Source organism: Suncus etruscus, chromosome 2, assembly GCF_024139225.1.
Source record: "Suncus etruscus isolate mSunEtr1 chromosome 2, mSunEtr1.pri.cur, whole genome shotgun sequence".
NCBI classification, from domain to species: Eukaryota; Metazoa; Chordata; class Mammalia; order Eulipotyphla; family Soricidae; genus Suncus; species Suncus etruscus.
In genome coordinates, this window is record NC_064849.1 from 4,010,607 (window position 1) to 4,025,747 (window position 15,141).

The window sequence follows — 15,141 nt, forward strand, 5'->3', positions numbered from 1 at the left end:
TGAGGGCAGCCTTCACTGCTGAGAGGAGCCCGCGGAGGGATTTGGATAAATTCCCTTGATTTTGTCAAGATGTTGTTGGCTTAAGCGATTAGCAGGAGAGCTTCAAGGCAGCTTAGCGGGATCACAGAAGGTTCTGGAGCCATCCCAAGGCATCCGGCCCCCTGCTCCCATTCGCTTGACTGGCTGCGCCCGCATCTGCAATGGCCCCTCTGGAACTCCATCCCGAAGCGGAGGGTTCGTGGGGGGGGGGGGTCTATGGCACACCATTCTGGGGCTCTCACTGGACTTTCACCCTGGCTCCAGATACCTTCGCTGCCTTGGAGTGTACCTCAGGGTTGTCTGGGAACAACTCTGTGGCTGCATCCCAGGTCCGGGTCTGTCAGCTGAGGAGGGAGAGAGGCGCCTCCCTCAGATGTGGGGGCATTTTCTCAACCACTTTCTCACCTCTCAGGAGACTGGTCCTTGCTTGGGGTTGTTCTGGCTTCATGTGGGAGAGTCTTTGGTCTGTTTGTGGGAGTACTGGTCCTTGTCGAAGTATTCGCTGTCAGAGTACTGTTCCCCGATTCCCTGGTGATCTAGTGGTTAGGATTTCTCTCTCTCTCTCTCTCTCTCTCTCTCTCTCTCTCTCTCTCTCTCTCTCTCTCTCTCTCTCTCTCTCTCTCTCTCTCTTTCTCTCTGAGTACTTGCTGTCAGAAGAGTACTGTTCCCTGTCAGCATAGTCGCTGTGAGGCTACTGTTCCTGTAGGCATATACACTTTGAGAGTACTGTTCCCTGCCAAGTCAGAGTACTGGTTATCAGTGTACTCTCTGTGAGAGCAAAGTACTGTTCTCTGTTGGAGTAATCACTGTGGGAGTGCTGGTCCCTGTTGGAGTACTAGCTGTGAGAGTACTGTTTCCTGCCACAGTACTCACTGTGGCAGTACTGCGAGAGTACTACTTCCTGTTCATGGATGTTCACGGTGAGAGTTCTGTTTCCTTCCACAGGCATACTTGCTGTGAGAGTACTGTTCCCTGTCACAGTACTCACTGTGGGAGTGCTATTTCCTGTCACAGTACGCCCTGTGGTAGCATTGTTCCCTGTCATCGTTCTTCCTGTGAGGTACTCTTCCCTGCTCCACTGTTCTCGCTGTGGGAGTACTGTTTCCTGTCACGATTTTTCACTGTGGTAGGAAGTACTCTTCCCTGCCACAGTACTCACTGTGGGAGCATTGTTCTCCGCCACTATTCTCCCTGTGGGAGTACTGTTCTCTGTTATTGTGCTCTCTGTGGGAATACTGTTCCCTGTCACAGTACTCGCTTGGAGGTAGCCTTCCCTGTCACAGTCCTTGCTGTGGGAGTACTGTTCCCAGTCATGGTTGTCACTGTGGTTCGTAGTACTGTTACCTGTCGCAGTGCTCACTGTGGTAGCCTTCTTCCCTGTCATCATTCTTGCTGTGGAACACTAGTCCCTGTCATGGGACTCACTGTCGGAGTACCATTTCCTGTCATAGTACTCACTGTGGTAGTATTGTTCCCTGTCATGGTATCACTGTGGGATTACTGGTCCCTGCCAGGTACTCTCTTGGGAGTACTATTCCCTGTCACAGCACTCACTGTGGTAGTATTGTTCCCTGTCACGGCTCTCCCTATGGGAGTACTGTTCCCTGTCTCGGTATTCATACTGGAGTACCGCTCCGAGCGTCATAAATCCAGCACGCCACCTCCCTGTCCTTACCCATAAGGATGTTGCTGAGTGTGAGTCCTCGTCACCACTTTCGGGCTGAGCGCCCACCCTGGCACCCGGATCCTCTGCAGTGAGGTGCTCGGAGCCAGAGAGGCGGCCGGCCGGGCCCTTTAAGAGCGGCCACTGGGTGCAGATGGCCTGGCCCAGCCCAGGGACGCAGGGCGGTGATTTATACGGGAAGCCTGTCAGGGGTGAAAGCAAGGGCCCCTTTTCACTGGGAAAATCGGGGAGCTCTGAAAGCCCTGGTTGCTGGCGGGAACCCCCTGCCCTTTGTTGCTGAGAGGCGGCTGGGGGGGGCGTGTGAATGTGCCTCAGTTCCGGCCGCCACAAGATGGGGGGGCAGAGATGGGGCCCCCTGCCATGCCTGGACCAAAGAGAAGGGTTGTTCCTGCAGCCCCGCCCCACTCTGGGTCCCCTGAATGCCCAAAACAGGCCCGGCCCCTTGGGCATGCTCACCCTGGGGCTCCCGGAGAAGCTTCGGTGGTGCCAGGACCCAAAGAAGGGAAGGCCCGAGGGATCCTGAGCCTTTAGGGACATGTTTGGGATTGAATCCCGCCTGGCACCCCCTGCCTTCCTCCTGCAGTGTCTTCCGAAGGACAGTCCCACACCCTGGCCATAGGGGGCAGTCTTCCAGCTAAGCGCTCCTGCCCACTCTGCCCGCTGGACACTGCAATTCTCTGCAGGGCCATCAAACCTCGTGTGGTGAAGCCCCTGGGCAAGAAAGGGCGTCCCGTCCACAGAGCTGCCCTTGCTGCAGGAATGAAGCGGGTTTCTCTGCCTGCCAGGCCCTGGACATTGGCAGTCAAGCCCCTAGCACTTTCCAGAGCTTTCTCTGCACCCAGATCCCCTCCCGGCCCAGCGTTGTCTGTGCGCTCCATTTCTCTCGCTTTAAATTTATTTAATCTTCCTGTGCTGTCAGCATCTTTGTAAGTAAGTCCTTTTGGAAAAAGACAGGCTATAAAAAATTAGTCCGTCGGCATTCAAGTATTCTGTGTAAAGGATTAATAAAAAAAAAAAACGTTCCCCGTTTAGCTTGAGATAATTAACGACTTGTGTATGAACATCGAACGTCCTATCCGTTTGGTGTTGGAGGCAGAAATGTGGATTTTTCCTTCTCTCCTGTTCTCCTCGTACAGAATTGGTCCTCCCTGACCCCTCAATTCTTCTGTACATCCAGAGTACTATTCATCATTGGGATACAGGAGTTAAAAATCCTTTCGTTGGGGCGGGGAGGGCGTTTGCCTTAAACAGCTGACCTGAGTTTGATCCCTGGCATCCCATAGGATATCCTGAGCCTGCCAGGAGCGATTTCTCAATGCAGAGCCATGAGGAAACCCTGAGTCCCACTGGGTGTCATCCAACCACCGCCCCCAAATAAAATAAAAAGGTAGACTCCAGAGGTCAAAGCAATAGTACAGAGGTAGGGTGTTTACCTTGCACGCGGACAACCCGGGATGGACTCATATTTGATCCCTGGCATTCCATAGGGTCCCCCGAACCTTCCAGTAGTGATTTATAAGTGCTGAGCACCACCAGGTGTGGCCAAAAAAAAGGTGACTCCAGAGAAGGAATTCAAGAAAGAAGACATGGTTGTTGTGTATGTAAATATTTTGGGGGATTACTATGTTGCTCACCCTAATCTGATTAGGTGATTGTGCCCTACCCTAGGGTGTGACCTGGCATTCTGCCCCCCACCCTAGGGTAGGACCTGATTCTGCTTCCACCATTGGTTGGTATCTGATCCCACCATTGGGTGGGACCTGACTCTGGACTATAAGAGCAAGGGTCTGTGGAAGGCGGGGGGCTTTTGCTGGCTGGAACTGAATCGGAGTCTTTGGACTTCAGTTTTGTCCATCCGAATAAAGCAAATATTTCCACGAGCCTGATTGTCTGCGAGCTGTTTACCCGCCGTTTCACCTCAGAACCGTGGGCTAGACAGGGTGGCAAACGCGTGCTCCGAGCTGGAAGAAAAGGGCCTCATTCTCCATCCCTCCATCAGTCAACCTCTTCAGGGGCTGACCTGCTACAATGGTGACCTGGTGACCGCCTGCCACCCCCTTCCTTGACCGTCTCACTTGTCCAGAGGCTCCACCAGTTTCTCCGTGCCAGCGGCTGGGATCTCAGCACCCAGGACCCCCGAAGCAGGAATCCTGGTGTGGGCACAGCTGGCTTCTGCCTGACGCTGGGGCATGGTGCTGGGCCCAAGCCCTTGGCTTGCAGCCGCACACTCTGGGCCCGTGTCAGGGTGGGCCCTCCTCAGAGGCTCCGTGCAGCCTGGCCATTGGGTGCGGGGCCACACAGGGGCCCCTGTTCCCACATCACAGGGCTACAGGGGTTCCAGCTCACTTCTGCTTGGGGAGACAAGCTTCTGTCCCCCAAGAAGGCACGAATGTGGAGTGAGGCATGAGCAGGCTCATGTCTCTGCGGCCTCGTGAGCAGCTGACCTTCAGGAATCAATCGGGGAGCTTGTGGCCTTGCCTGAGGACGCAGGGACAGAGACATTGCAGGAGGCCTCGTGCCACATGCTCTAGGATGGGTTTCTTGCTGGCCTGAGGATGGGCTCAGACTTGGATGTGTTTGGGGGCTCAGTCCTGGGAGCCCCAAACTCCCTCCTGACCCACAGCCCCTTGTAGCCACTCCTGGCTGCAGCCAAGTCTGACTGGAAATAGCCAGAGAGCGAAAGTTTCCCTCCAGCTCTGTGCTCTGTGTTCTCTGGCCTCTGTTCTCTTGAGGTCTCTGTTCTCTTAAGGTCTCTGCTCTCTTGTGATCTCTGTTCTCTCACAGTCTCTGCTCTCTTGAGATTCCTGCTCTCTCGCAGTCTCTGCTCTCTCATGGTCTGTGCTCTCTCATGGTCTCTGCTATCCCATGGTCTCTGTTGTCCCCTGGTCTCTACTCTCTTGTGGTCTATGTTCACTCAGGGTCTCTGCTCTCCCATGATCTCTGCTCTCCCACGGTCTCTGGTCTCTCGTGGTCTCTGCTCTCTTGTGGTCTCTGCTCTCTAGAGGTCTCTGTTGTCCCATGGTCTCTACTCTCTTGTGGTTTCTGTTCTCTCGGGATCTCTGCTCTCTTGAGGTCTCTGCTCTCTAGAGGTCTCTGTTCTCTTGTGGTGTCTATTCTCTCATAGTCTCTGCTCTCTCGAGGTCTCTGCTCTCTCAAGGTCTCTGCTCTCTCATGGTCTCTGCTCTCTCGAGTTCTCTGTTGTCCCGTGGTCTCTGCTCTCTTGTGGTCTCTTTCTCTCGGGGTCTCTGCTCTCTCAAGGTCTCTGCTCTCTCGTGGTCTCTGTTCTCATGATCTCTGTTCCAGAGTCTCTGTTCTCATGGTCTCTGTACATGGGCAGTTGCATCCATTCCTGGTGTAATGGAGACCAGAAGAGCATGGAGTAATATGCGAGGTGGGTCTGGGGTGTCTGCTCCCTTTGCTGTTTCCTGGGTGCTGGAGGAGCCGCCCATGGGGGACACCGTGGACTGGCAGAGGCTCCACCCCCTGTCAGCTGCTCTGACACAGGGCACCCCCATCGGGGCGATGCTGCTAGTGACAGATCTGCAGTCACAAGGCCCCCACGCCTGTCACAGGACGGCCTAAGCCAGTGTGCAGACACTCTGTGCCACGTGGTCCCACTGCCCATCCGGGTCCTCCCAACACGAGTAACTGCAGGCAAAGCTGCCCCCCTGAAATAGCGTGCCTGCAGCCACTGTTGTTAGCTGATGATCTTCATGAACCAGCATCATTGGTGAGACTGAGTGCATTTGTCTACACCGCAGCCGGACTGTTAGCCCCTCACCAGGCACTAAACTCTGCCGGAGTCGACCCTGTGCCCAGCTAAAAATAATCACCTGCCCAGAGTAATTGTGTGGCTATCCTTACGAGCCACATCAGCAAAGTGGCCAGCTGAAGCCCACAGAGTCTTCTGGGAAGGCAAATAAAAGCTGGTGCCGATTGAGCTAGTATAGACACATCTGCTTCGTGCTCCACTTTCTGGGGATTCTGATGCAAGGGCTGGATGGGCAGCAGCCTTCCTGCAACATGAGCCTGAGACCACGTATTCAAAATGGTGACAGTGAAAACTGGGCAATGTCACAGTGATTTTGCTTTTTTTGAATCTCTGAATGAGTTCTGGGAGAACATTGCTCAAAAACGTAATGGGGAAAAACAAAAACAAACAAAAAATGCTTTCGGTCAGGTGTTGTACAAACCAATGCTCTTTACCTGCTCAAGCATTTGTGTTTAGATAAAGGACATTCCCTACAAGTTCTTCCACATGCAGAAATGTGACTTGGGCACCCTTCCCTTGTGGCCTTTCTCCTCGTCCTACATCCTATGTTTTTCCTATGTTGCCTCTGGCTGCCTGAGATAACCAGACAAGAGTAGATGATAGTAGTTCTGAGCAATTCTGCATATTAATTCTTTGTTTTATTTTTTCATCTTCAAAAACAGCACCTTGTGGGCTGAACTGGTGTTACGTTCACCTCAGAGATGGAACCTGGGCCTCGCGGGCAGGGGGGCATGCACCACTCACAGCTGGGCAGTGGGGCCAGGATGCAGACAGCCCCTAGGAAGGACAGAGGAGAGGACAGGACAGCCCTGCCTTTGTCCCTCCCAGGACTGTGCTCACTGCAGCTGTGCCCAGCTGTGCCTGGCTCTGCCCTACTCCACCACCAACCCCATAATGCAGGTGGCTGTGAAATGCAGCAAGAGCACTGCAGGGGAGGAGGGTGTGGCCATGGCTTGTTGAGGCAGCCAGACTCCCACCAGGATGGAAAGTTCTAGTCTCCTGACTGCCGGGCCAGGATGTGAGTCTGCCTGTCCTCAGAACACCCCCACACTCACTGTGCAGCCTCAGCTCAGGACATTATGCCCTCTGTTCTGTGCAGCCTTGGCCCTTGTCTGCAAGGCACCCGCAGCCCCTCGAGGACCCCCGGCATCCGGACCTCTTTCTGGAGCCAGGACGAAGGGCATGGCCATCCTGAGCCCACTGGGCCCAGCAGCAGGAAGGGCTTCAAGTTCTGAGGGAATCAGGACCCGAGGGCCACAGTTGGGACCGTGGGGGTCTGGGGGCACCCCAAATCTGCCAGACTGATCACCCCAGCAATTCACCATCTCCTCTCTTGGGCCTCAGTGGCTTCTCTGAGCTCCTGTGACTGACCCCAGCTCTGGATTGAGCGTCAGGGGTTATGAGGTGCTGAGATCCCCCACTGGGTGAATTTTCTCCTTCGGACTGAGTTAGGGGCCATGGTCTTATCTTCAAGGGTTGAGTGGGACTCTGGGGCCTCATGCCTGGATGCTACTCTCCTTCAGTGGAAGAGCCCCGACACTCCAGCTTCAGGCCATGGCTGCATCCAGGGGCTCTCTTCCTCTTTTCCTGCTATTTTTGCTTCTGCCTTGCCTTGAGTTTCAGGCTGGACTCGGACACCTCCAGATGGGCCATGTGTGAGGTGGGGTTCTAGAGTTCCACTGTTGTTCTGGAACCTTCTCCTGGGGATCCATCTAGCCCAAAGAATGAGGGGACATACATATGTGGAGTCCCGAGCAGGAACACCTTCTGCTGAGTACCAAGTGCAAGTCCTGGTGGGACACCTCGGGGTACTTCCCTGCACACTGTACCCGTATCCCCATGGGAAAGGCGACACGGAGGCTTAACCATGAGCCTGCAGAGAGCTTGGGTCCCTTGAAATGTCACGGATGTTGCTGTCCTGGAACTTTCCCTGGGACCCAGTATTACCTGGGAGTGTCTTAAGGGGATGGGGGACCAACACGTGGGACAAGGGTCCCCCCCAGCATCCTCAAACCTGTCCCCCCCTTCTCTGTGCATCTCTGAAGCTCTTTCCACCAGGACAGTGAGAGTGTCTCACCCTCCTGGTCTTGGCACCACAGACAGAATGGAACCTCGCGGGCTGGGCCATGGGCCAGAACCGCTCTGCGGAGCCCAGCCCAGAGAAGGTCTTCCAGCTCCCCGTGGGTCTGTAATTAGGGGGAGAGAGTTGGAGGGGGGGGCACGGGAAACGTGAGCCTTTCCTGGGGGCCCATCGAGCTGCGCAGGAACGCGGCTCCTTTGAGGCCCATGAATGGAGATAATTGAGACTCTCAGGATCACGAGTCCCGTGGTAATAGCACCGCCATCTGCGATAAACAGGCGCTCGCTCACTCTCGCTCTCTTTCTCTCTCTCAATAGACGCAGCCGGAGTCCTCCGTAGGCTCTGGGGGCTCGGCACAGAGACTCAAACTCAAGCCAAGTATTTTGTGGCTCTGACCCCCCTCAGCTGCTCCTTTTCCTCTTTTGCCGACCCTTTAGGAAGCTGCATTCATATCCCCCTCTTCCCTATCCTGTGCTGGAAAATTCCCTGCAAGTCACCTCTCTCTTGGCCGGACGGCGTCCCCCATGCTTGGCTCTCTTTCGCTGGAAGAGCCCCAACACCCCAGCTTCAGCCTGGCTGGGTCCAGGGGCTCTCTCCCTGCTGATTCTTGCTTCCGCCTTGCCTTGGGTTTCAGACTGGACTCGGGCACCTCCAGATGTGTGAGGCGGGGACTGTGGTCCCACTGTTGTTTCTGGAGCCTTCTCTTGGGGTCCAGCCCAAAGAAGAGGGGATATAAGAGCCCTATTCACTCTACGTACCCAAATCTGGGGTCTGGTCTGAGGGTCTCAAATGTGGCCCAGCCTGCTCTTGGCACCCCCAAAAGCATCCCCGAGCTTCTCTTTCAGGACCCTGCTGCAGCTGCTGCTCTCAATGGCCGAATGCACAGCGACCAGCAGACATGGAGCTTGAGCAGGCATGGGGGGGTGCGCTCGGCCTTGGGGTCAGAGTCTCTGACACACGCACCTCCTCCTCCCATGGCCTCCTGGCTTGGTTTGTCTCTGAAGTGACACAGGTGTGTCTAGGGGGACAGAAGTTGCCTCAAGGGGCTGGGTCAGGAAGGCACATGGTCCACTTGCTTCACATTTTGTCTGCCCCAACCTAAGACTACTGTAGATGCAGGGGACAGAGTTTCAGAGACTTCTTCACGGGCAAAGAGGAACAATCAGGAAGATTGTGTGTTCCAGTCACCGACCACTCACTTACCAACCTGTCCAGCTATATGCACACATATCTATCCATTCCTCTGTCCTTCCACCCCACCAGCCAGCACCCAGCCAGCTAGTCCTCTGTCCTGCTTGTCTGTCTTTCCAAACATCCCTCCGTCCACTGCACATTCATTCACCCACATTCACCCAACAATCCCAACGCTCACCCCAATCACCCATTCTTCTTTCAGTCCACCCACCCAATCATCCATCCTTTCATCGTCCGTCTATCCATCCATCCAACCACCCATTTTACTCACCCATCCCGATCACCATCCATCCACTCACCTGTTCATTTATCCATCCATCCATCTGCCATTCACCATTCACCCTTTCATCCATCTGTCCATCCACCATTCATCCTTCCATCCATCTGTCCATCCACCATCCATCCTTCCATCCATCCATCTGTCCATCTAACCTTTCATTCATCCATCATCCATCCATCTGTTCACCCATCCACTCATCCATCCAATCATCTGTTCATCCATACCTACATCTATCTGTCCATTCATCATCCACCTTCCACCCATCCATCCATCCAATCACCTCTCTGTTTATCCATCTATACACCTATCTGTACATCCATCTGTACGTCCACCATCCATCCTTCCACCCACTCATCCTTCTGTCCATCTAACCTTCCACTCATCCATCCATTCACCCATCCATTTGTCCACCCCTCCATCCATCCTTTCATCATCCATCTGTCTATTCACCCACCCATCCATCTACCATCCATCCATCTACTCACTGTTCATCCATCCATACATATCTCTGTCCATCCATTCATTTATTCATCCACCATCCATCCTTCCATCTATCCTTCTTTTAATCCACCCATCCATCCATTCATCCATTTGTCCATCCATCTTTCCATTCATCTGTCCTTCCATCTATGGAAACTAAAATCTCAAGAAGGTAAAGACAACCCCAATAGCCCATAACTGTCGTGTTAACCAACCCGTGACCTGTTTATGGTTAACCCTCTCTAACTTGCCACTATACCATCCCCTGCTTCCCCTTTTGGACAATGTCCCTTTCTGCCAGGCCCATGTATGCAATTTCTCCTGAACTGGAATTAAAAAAAAAAAAGGCTAGCCCTGCAGGAGGGACTTGCGCCGGGTACTTCTGCTCCAGGTGAAGCCCAAAAGAACCACTTGTGTCTTTTTTCCAGTGGCTGCATTCTGCTAGGAGCCCGCATAAGCCGGCCACTCCAGTGTCCATTCCGAGAAGGGAAACAGCACCTGCTGAACATCTCCTTTTTTAAAAAATAAAGAGTCCCCAAATTTAAAAAAAAATGTGGGAGCAAAGGCAAGCTTATGTGCAGGCAGAGCGATGGGCGCCGGGAAAACGCGCGTTGTTGGCAGCAACTTGCCGTGGCTGCCCCCACACACGTGGCCTTGGTTTCCTGGCTCTGTTCTGCCCGGCGTCCTTGGGCCCCTCTTCTACCCAGGCGCGTTGGAAATCTGCACCCTCCAAGGTGGAGAGCTGTGCTGGAGAGGGATGAATGCATCTAAATAAAAGCATCAGATGAGGCAATTAATCCACTGGGCTGTGCTAAATATCCAAGCTGCTCCAGAACTGGGCCTGTTGTTCCTGAAGCCGCAGATGAAGGGGCATCACTCCAGGGCCTGGCACCGAGGCCCGGCAGGACCTTCGAGGAGCCCACAAGCCTGCTCTGTGCAGCCTAAAAAAAAAAAGCAAAGTGCCCGCCAGCCCTCGAGAGAGAGGTGGGACTGTGTCTTATTTCGGGAGCCTCAGAAACCTGGCCTATGGGTTTTTCTTCCTAGGAAAAAGCCTCACGGCTGCAGCCGGGATCCAGCCTGGTCCATCCTGGCCGCAGCACCAAAGGCGGCCTTTGATGTCCAGGCCAGTGTCCCTGCTGGACGGAGTTGGGGATCTTCCAGTGTGGTGCCCATATGCTGGGGTTTGCACAGATGGGGAGGCAGAGGAAATCGTGCCCAATGCTGACAGAGGTCTGGGTCGCTGAGGAGAGCAAAGGCAGGAGGGAGGGACGTCCTGGTTCTGTGGAGTTGCCTCTGGGCCCCTTGTGCTCCCAGAGAAGGCCCAAAGTTGGGGCAATGTGATGGGATTGGGGGTAGATGGGGCATTGCCTCCAAGCAGGACGGCCTGTGCTGCCTGTCTCTGAGATGGACAGACAGATGGAGGGAAGGGAGGAAGCCAGCAATGCCGTTGCCCGCCTGAGGTCCCCCAGTTCTGAGTCCATTCAGACATACGTGCAGCCTAGTGGGATCCAGAACTCCCATGTTTTGGAACAGAACCCAGAGTTCCGGCCTCCTCAGTGACTCTAATTCCCCAAGTCTGAGAAGTCCTGGGGGGCCGGGGGGAGCCATCCAGGTGCATTACCGGAGTGCTAGGATCTTCCAGATACAGTTGGATTTTACGCCAGGAGAATGCTTTTTTTTTTTTTCTTTTTTTATTATTTTAATTTTTGGGTTTGGGATCATACCCTGTGATGCTCGGGGGTTACTCCTGGCTCTAGTGCTCAGAAATCACTCCTGGCTTGGGGGACCATGTGGACTCTGGGGATTGAACTGCAGTCTATCCTAGGTCAAGCCGCGTGCAAGGCAAATGTCCTACTGCTGAGCTATCGTTCCTGACCCGAGAATGCTTTTAAAAAATTATGTCTAAGGGTCCACAGAGATAGAGAATAGGAAGGAGACATTTGTCTAGCATACGGCCAACCTGGGTTAGATCCCCGGCATCCGATAGGGTCCCCAAGCACAACTAGAAATGATTCCTGTTTACAAAGCCAGGAGTAACTCCTGAGCCTATGGGTGTGGCCCAAAAACAAATGAAAAGAAAATAAATTGTGTCTGGATCATAAGTCACCCTGGAAGGGAGGGAGATCCCCTCGATCATCATCCTTAAGTTAAATCTTTCATCGTCTTCCTCGTGCTCCCTGGTCAGTCTCTCGCCTGCAGTGTAAGGCCTGGAGCTTGATCTTGTTTCCTTCCCAGAAAGATCTTCCCAGATCTTGTTGCCTGCCCCCTTGTCCTGTCTCAGCCCGACACACGCTTCCTTGACGCCAAATTTCTCTGTGAACGTGGGTTTATTCCTGGGCCAATCTCCCATCACAGCAGCACGAGTCTCTGTTTAAGCTGCAACAGACACGGAATCTATTTTAAGCTCCAGCAAATGATGAAGAAAGTGCCACCTTGATCCCACAAGCAGGCAGTGGGGTTCAGGCACATCCAACGGTTGGGGCGGGCGGGGGGGGGGGACTTACCGCCATGTACCCTAGACGTGCAGACCCACCTTGGTGGGGTTGTCCCAGATTAGGACTAGGTCACAGCGTCCGACCCCCTTTTGCAATTGTTTCAGCGTCACCCAGCTTGGAAGGGACCCCAAGTAATTGCAGTCTGTCTCTCTCTCTATCTCTCTCTCTGTCTCTCTGTCTCTCTCTCCCCTCTGGTGTGTGTCTCTGTATTTCTCTCTGTCCCTGTCTCTCTCCATCTCCCCGTCTCTGTCTCTGTCTTTGTCTCTCCCTCTGTCTCTGTCTCTCTGTGTCTCTCTCTGTGTCTTTTATCTCTGTCTTTCTCTTTCTCTGTCTCTGTCTTCTTGTGTCTCTTTCTCTCTGTCTCTATGTCTCTCTTTGTCTCCCTGTGTTTTCTCTCTGTGTCTGTCTTTCTGTTTCTCTCTGTCTCTCTCTTTCTCCCTCTGTCTCTCTGTCTCTGTTTCTGATTCTCTGTTTCTGTCTGTCTCTGTCTGCCTCTATCTCTGTCCCCCTCTGTCTCTGTCTTCATCTCCTTCTACCTCTGTCTCTCTGTCTCACTCTGTCTCTCTCCCATCATAGTGACGGAGGCCGGCGGGACTGTGACCGGTCTGCAGAGCTTCTCCTCGCCGCCCCCCTACCTGCCTGTCACCTTCCGTGTGCTCCGAGCGGAGACGTCCTTCTTCCTCCGGGAGAGCCGCACTGACGCCCCACGCAATGCCAGCCTGCAGGCCCGGGTCCAGTCCTTCTTCCCCTTCCGCGCCCGGCGGCCTCCCGTGCTCAGCGCCAGCTACGGGCCCTTCTCAGTGGAGCAGACGGTGCCCCTGGACCTCCTGGCCCCCTCGAGCTTCCCGGGCCCCTGGGCTTCGCCATCTCTGGGCTGGCAGCTCCGGGCTCACGTCCTGCAGACTCACATCTACCGGAGCCGGCCTCGCGGTGCAGGTGCTGTTCCACGCACTGGGCCGGGGACTGGGCCCGAAGCCGGACCCCCGGCACCGAGCTGCCCTGCCTGCAAGTCTTTGCCTTCCAAGAGACCCGGGCAGTCCAGGCCAGCTGCCAGTTGGCAGGCAAGCTGGGGCTGTGCGTGGCCCAGCTGGAGCTGCCGGACGCCTGGTTCAGTCCCCCGACGGCACCTGCGGGCAGGAAGAAGCCAGTGCTGGCCACACCACCTGAGGGCAGCTCAGTGGAGCTCTACTACAGCCTTCAGGCCAGTGAGCCACAAAGAGGCTGCCAGGGTGAGGAGGTCAACGTGGGGCAGCTGGACGGAGCCACGACCCATCTGCAGAGACTTGGCACCATCCAGCTCTCCCTGGGCCTCGAGAGCATCAGGTTCAGAGAGCTGGACCTGGACGAGAACGTGGCCATCTGGCTGCCGGCCAGGCCTGCCCGTCGGGGAGATGTGGTCACCGCCTCCATCACCATCTCCAGCAATGCCACTGTGGACCTCTTCGTCCTAAGGTAGGGGCTATGGGCACTGGGGGGGTGGGGGGAGGTTGTTCAGCTCTGGCCGCTCTGAGTCAGACAGCCAGATAGCCAGATGTAAAATAAAAATAGAAATACATCCACGTGTTGGGTGAGGCTCCCCCAGGCACCATGTTTCTAACTCCTCAGGCAGATGGATTTATGAAGCAGGGTATCGTTGGCCGGAGAGATAGCACAGCGCTAGGGCATTTGTTTTGCACGCAGACGACCCAGGAGGGACTCGGTTCAATTCCCAGCATCCCATATGGTCTCCAGAGCCTGTCAGGAGTGATTTCTGAGTGCAGAGCCAGGAGTAACCTGAATGCCACCAGGTGTGGCCCAAAAACCAATCAACCAATAAATAAATAAAATAAAAATAAATGTTTAAAAAAAAAAAACACCTAGGGTATTGGAGGAAAAATAACACACCAAGCCAGTGAGTTAATGTTTCATTGGAGTTAGTCTGTCTTTGGCTCATGGCCTTTCTCTGCCATATGCAGCCTCCGCCATTTGTTCATTCTCTTCTGACCCATACTGGGGGCCATACTCCAGCAGCACTCAGGGGTTTCTCTTGGCTCTGCACTCAGAAATCACTCCTAGCAAACTTGGGGGACCATATGGGATGCCAGGAATCGAACCTGGATTAGCAATGAGCAAGTCAAACGTCCAACTGCTGTGCTTTTGCTCCAGTCCCTCAAAAGAAGAGGTTAAGGAAAAAGGAAGTTGGGAGAAGGGTTCAATTTATAGCCAGATGGGCAGGAGGTGACGAGTGTGTTCGGGACCAAGCCAGTCCCGCAGAGTGACTCTGAGCACTCGAGGTGGGGGCCAGAGAGGAACAGTGCCATCCTCAGGCTCAGCCAGGCTTTCTCATGCAGAGACGAGCCATGCAGGACATGGGTGTAAGCATGAGCCCAAAATAGACTCTGGAAGCTGGGAGGAATCGGGGGAGACAGGCCATAGTGCCGCCACAGATGTCCTGTTACTTCGCTGCGGGTCTCAGACACACAGGGTGCAGGTGGGCAAAATCATGGTCCCCACAGACACCCATCCCAGATAGGCACTTGCAGAGCAGGTGGCACATCCCAGAGAGAAGTACCAAGCAAGGCTCTTCCTGAACCCCAGGCTCCAGAGAGGACAGTGCCTGGAACTCACCTGCAGGGCACAAATACAGAAGGACAAACTCCCGAGAGGTTGTTGCTTTTCGGGGTGGATCAGAAGAGCCCGTGAGGGCCAGGTCACTCCTGTCCTGTCTGGCTTCTGTGTCTGTCACTAGCATGGATCCCTTAAATGAAATAAGGATTGAAAAAAACAGCCAAGGGGACTGGAGTGACAGCACAGGGGTGGGGGGGGAGCATTTGCCTTGCATGCAGTTTACCCAGGTACGATCCCTGGCATGCCATAGGGTCCCCCAAGCCTGCCAGGAGCAATCCCTAAGCTCAGAGCCAGGAGGAACCTCTGAGCTCTACCAGCTGTGGCCTCAAAACAAAACATAAAGCAGCTAAGCTGTGCATGAGCCTGGCCTGGGCAGCAGGGTCCTTGGGGCCTGGCCAGTGCTGCCCACACAGCTTGATTCATAGCCACTGCAGTGCCCTCCTGTCATTCCCCACAGAGGCCATGCCACTTTGTCCTGGGAATAATAAAGGAGTGAGCACTGGGAGGCAT

The 15,141-nt window shown here is 54.5% G+C and overlaps 1 protein-coding gene across 1 annotated transcript in view; it reads left to right on the forward strand.

Annotated features, from left to right (window-relative positions):
- The window catches only part of LOC126002050 (transmembrane protein 132C-like), a 66,510-nt gene that overhangs the window by 23,609 nt on the left and 27,760 nt on the right, over positions 1 to 15,141 (forward strand). The window contains 3 exon segments of the mRNA XM_049769275.1: positions 12,601 to 12,953; positions 12,955 to 12,984; positions 12,986 to 13,476. Coding sequence (XP_049625232.1) covers positions 12,601 to 12,953; positions 12,955 to 12,984; positions 12,986 to 13,476 — 874 coding nt within the window.